Here is a 2,982-nt window from a genome sequence, read left to right as displayed (position 1 = left end):
AAAAAAAAAAAAAAAAGGAGACGCAAGAAAGAAAAATTAACACACAAGAAGGAAAAATTAACACACACGAGGATCAAATAATCTGGGCTGTTGCTTTTCACACAATACAAGTGTACTGAATGTAACACACTAGTGCAGACAGAAGCATGCAGGGACAGTCTATGCACTAACTCGAAGAAGCCAGGTACACTCAAAGTCTGAACACGCATCAGTATTCTTGGAAATGAATCCCATTTCCACATTGGTCTGGCTTCCCTGTACACTCCAAGAACAGAATTTATTCCAACACCTTTTCCAAAGAGGTTGAGAATTATAAAATTTATATATGAAAAGATGAGAAGATCCTTAATAATGACACGGTCCAGGCATGTCCCTTGCTGATGAGGAAATTAAAGCCCAGAAAGAGCCCAGGATGTGTCCAAGGTCAAAACCGGACAGGCAGTAGCAGCATCAGGACTGGGACTGTGGTCTCCTTAGTCATGTGGCCTCTTTAGTTCTACGAGGTGGGGATAAGCGTGGGGCGGGGTGAGAGTGGAGGCAGGGCATGACTCTACAACCACTCCTGGAACTGAGACTTCTGTTTGGACCTAGTACAGGAAAGGCCCAGGCCAGGAGGACAGTGTATACAAAGACCCTGAGGCGAGAGCAGGAAGCACTCAAGAAAGACCAGAAAGCTTAGCTCCTGATGTGAGAGGGAGGCTGGAGGAGGGGCACTGAGAACATTCATAGCAATAGGTGCAGCCAGGAGAGCCGCAGCACAGAGAGAGGAATGGCCAAAAGCCCTGAGTGGGGCCCACGCTGTGCAGCAGCCCTAGGGCGGGCACACGGTCCTGCCCATTGGCAGCCTGAGCGTTGGGGCTGAGCAGGTGGACGGTGGAACTGACCCAAGGCTGGGTTTGGCAAGGTGGCAAAGGGAGAGGATAAGCGAGCTGACCACAGAGGGGTGAGGGAAGGAAGAGACACTAAGAATGGGGGGGAGGTGTGGGAAGGAGAGCAAGAGAGACATCGAAAGAAGTCAAGATACAAGCAGGAGGAGAGGGGAGACAGAGAAAAGGACTGGAGGCCTGGCGTCTGAGACGCAGAGATGACCAGCATGGGTAACACAGGTGTCTGCTGTAGTAAGTTTTTAAAGGCAGCTAGAGAGAGGGGTTGCCTTGGAGAAGGCGAGACAGACTGGTGTAGGATTAGCTGTTCTGAGAAATGGGAGAAGCTGGGCCAGAAAGGAGGCCTGTGGATGAGTGCCCGTGGCCTCAGTATTCACAGGAAGAGGAAAAGGGCAGGGAGGGATTGCTACATTTGTGGCCCCTCCTGGAGTTGGGCAGGGCCTCTGCGAGGCCACTGGGCAAGGATTAGCTCAGGGCCATCCTCACGGTACCCAGGTGGTTTTCCGCGGGTTGAGATCACTGTCAAGGGGCCCAATTTCCTCAAAGTTTCCAAATCCAGTGCTGGAACCGCCTGGACCACCCTGTGGAAGAGAGAAGAAACAAAAATTTTAGTGAAATCTTAGTCTTTACAATGAATGAGCACATTTGCTATAGACAGTTTATGAGTTAGTGATGGCTGGGTCCATTTGCACAAATGACACAGTTTCTCCAGCGAACCAGGGGCTTCCACATTAACAAAGCTCCCCTAGTAACTGCGGAGGTCTTTCTCTTTGAAGGGAGCACAGCTGAGCTAAGAGGTCCTCAATGGAATGTTTCTGCCTCCTGATTTTCTTTTCTTTTTTTAAGACAGGGTCTCACTTTGTCACCCAAGCTGGAGTACAGTGGTGAAATCTCGGCTCACTTGGAGCTTCTACTTCTGGGGTTCAAGTGATCCTCCCGCCTCAGCCCCCACCCCAGGTAGCTGGAACTACAGGCACATGCCACCACACCCAGCCTGGCTAATTTTTGTGTTTTTTGTAGAGATGGGGGTTTCACCATGTTGCCCAGACTGTTCTTGAACTCCTGGGCTCAAGAAATCCTCCTGCCTCAGCCTCCCAAAGTGCTAGGATTACAGGTGTGAGCCATCACACCCAGCTGCCTCCTGATTTTCTCAGCTGGAGCCTTGCTGACCTGAAGGAGCTCCACCAGGACTAGACACTGGGCCTTGTGACTCTCCCCACATCACCCTCTCCTGGGGAGAGGGGAGACTCTTCAGAGTCCCAGTGGATCCATAAAGGACCCAGACTCAGGAGCAGTTTGATCAAGCAGATGCTCTGGATATAATGTAGCAAATTCCAAAGTCCCAGGACAGGGAGGGTTTGATACTATGAGCATCCATGGGAGAGGGAAAGGCAGGATTCTGAACTGCAGGTCGGTGTTGGGGGCAGTTCTGTGGGCTCTGAAGGCTTCAGAGAGAAAAGAAACTAAGAGGCAAATAGGACAGGTTGGGTGGGCACTCTAATTTAGACAGGAGTAGGCTCTTTGGGAGGTGGTCAGGGGAAAGGATGGGCAGTGCTTTTCTGGACAAATCCAGGGGCCGATTGAGGTGGGGAGCTATGCGGAAGGCCTTGACAGCTGAGGTGAGGGAAAGGGCTCAGGACCTAGAATAAAAGGATACGGCCTCTCTGCGCACTAGCAGGATGCATAGGAAAGGGGATATGAAAAGACAAGAGGGAGGTCGGGCACAGTGGCTCAGGCCTGTAATCCCAGCACTTCACGAGGCCGAAGCAGGAAGACTGTCTGAGGTCAGGAGTTCGTGACCAGGCTGGCCAACATGGTGAAACCCCATCTCTACTAAAAACAGAAAATCAGTCAGCTGTGGTGGTATGCGCCTGTAGTCCCAGCGACTTGTGGGGGCTGAAGCACAAGAATCACTTGAGCCTTGGCAAAAGGTGGAGGTTGCACTGAGCCAAGATCACGCCTCTGCCCTCTAGCCTGGGTGACAGAGCAAGCCCTCACCTCAAAAAAGAAAAAAAGAAAAGAAAACATGACAGGGAACAGCTTGGGGAAAACAAAAGCCAAGGCAATTCATGTAGGGAAATGTAAAGAATAAAAAAAA

At 50.9% G+C, this 2,982-nt stretch overlaps 1 protein-coding gene across 1 annotated transcript in view; it reads right to left on the bottom strand.

Annotated features, from left to right (window-relative positions):
* SCPEP1 (serine carboxypeptidase 1) overlaps positions 1 to 2,982 on the bottom strand; it is a 33,048-nt gene that overhangs the window by 22,554 nt on the left and 7,512 nt on the right. The window contains exon 3 of the mRNA XM_017538829.2: positions 1,376 to 1,465. Within this exon, the coding sequence (XP_017394318.1) occupies positions 1,376 to 1,465 (90 nt within the window). The remainder of the gene's footprint in view (positions 1 to 1,375; positions 1,466 to 2,982) is intronic.

Source organism: Cebus imitator, unplaced genomic scaffold (assembly GCF_001604975.1).
Source record: "Cebus imitator isolate Cc_AM_T3 unplaced genomic scaffold, Cebus_imitator-1.0 Scaffold115, whole genome shotgun sequence".
NCBI classification, from domain to species: domain Eukaryota; kingdom Metazoa; phylum Chordata; class Mammalia; order Primates; family Cebidae; genus Cebus; species Cebus imitator.
This window is presented reverse-complemented; position numbering and strand designations above follow the sequence as displayed.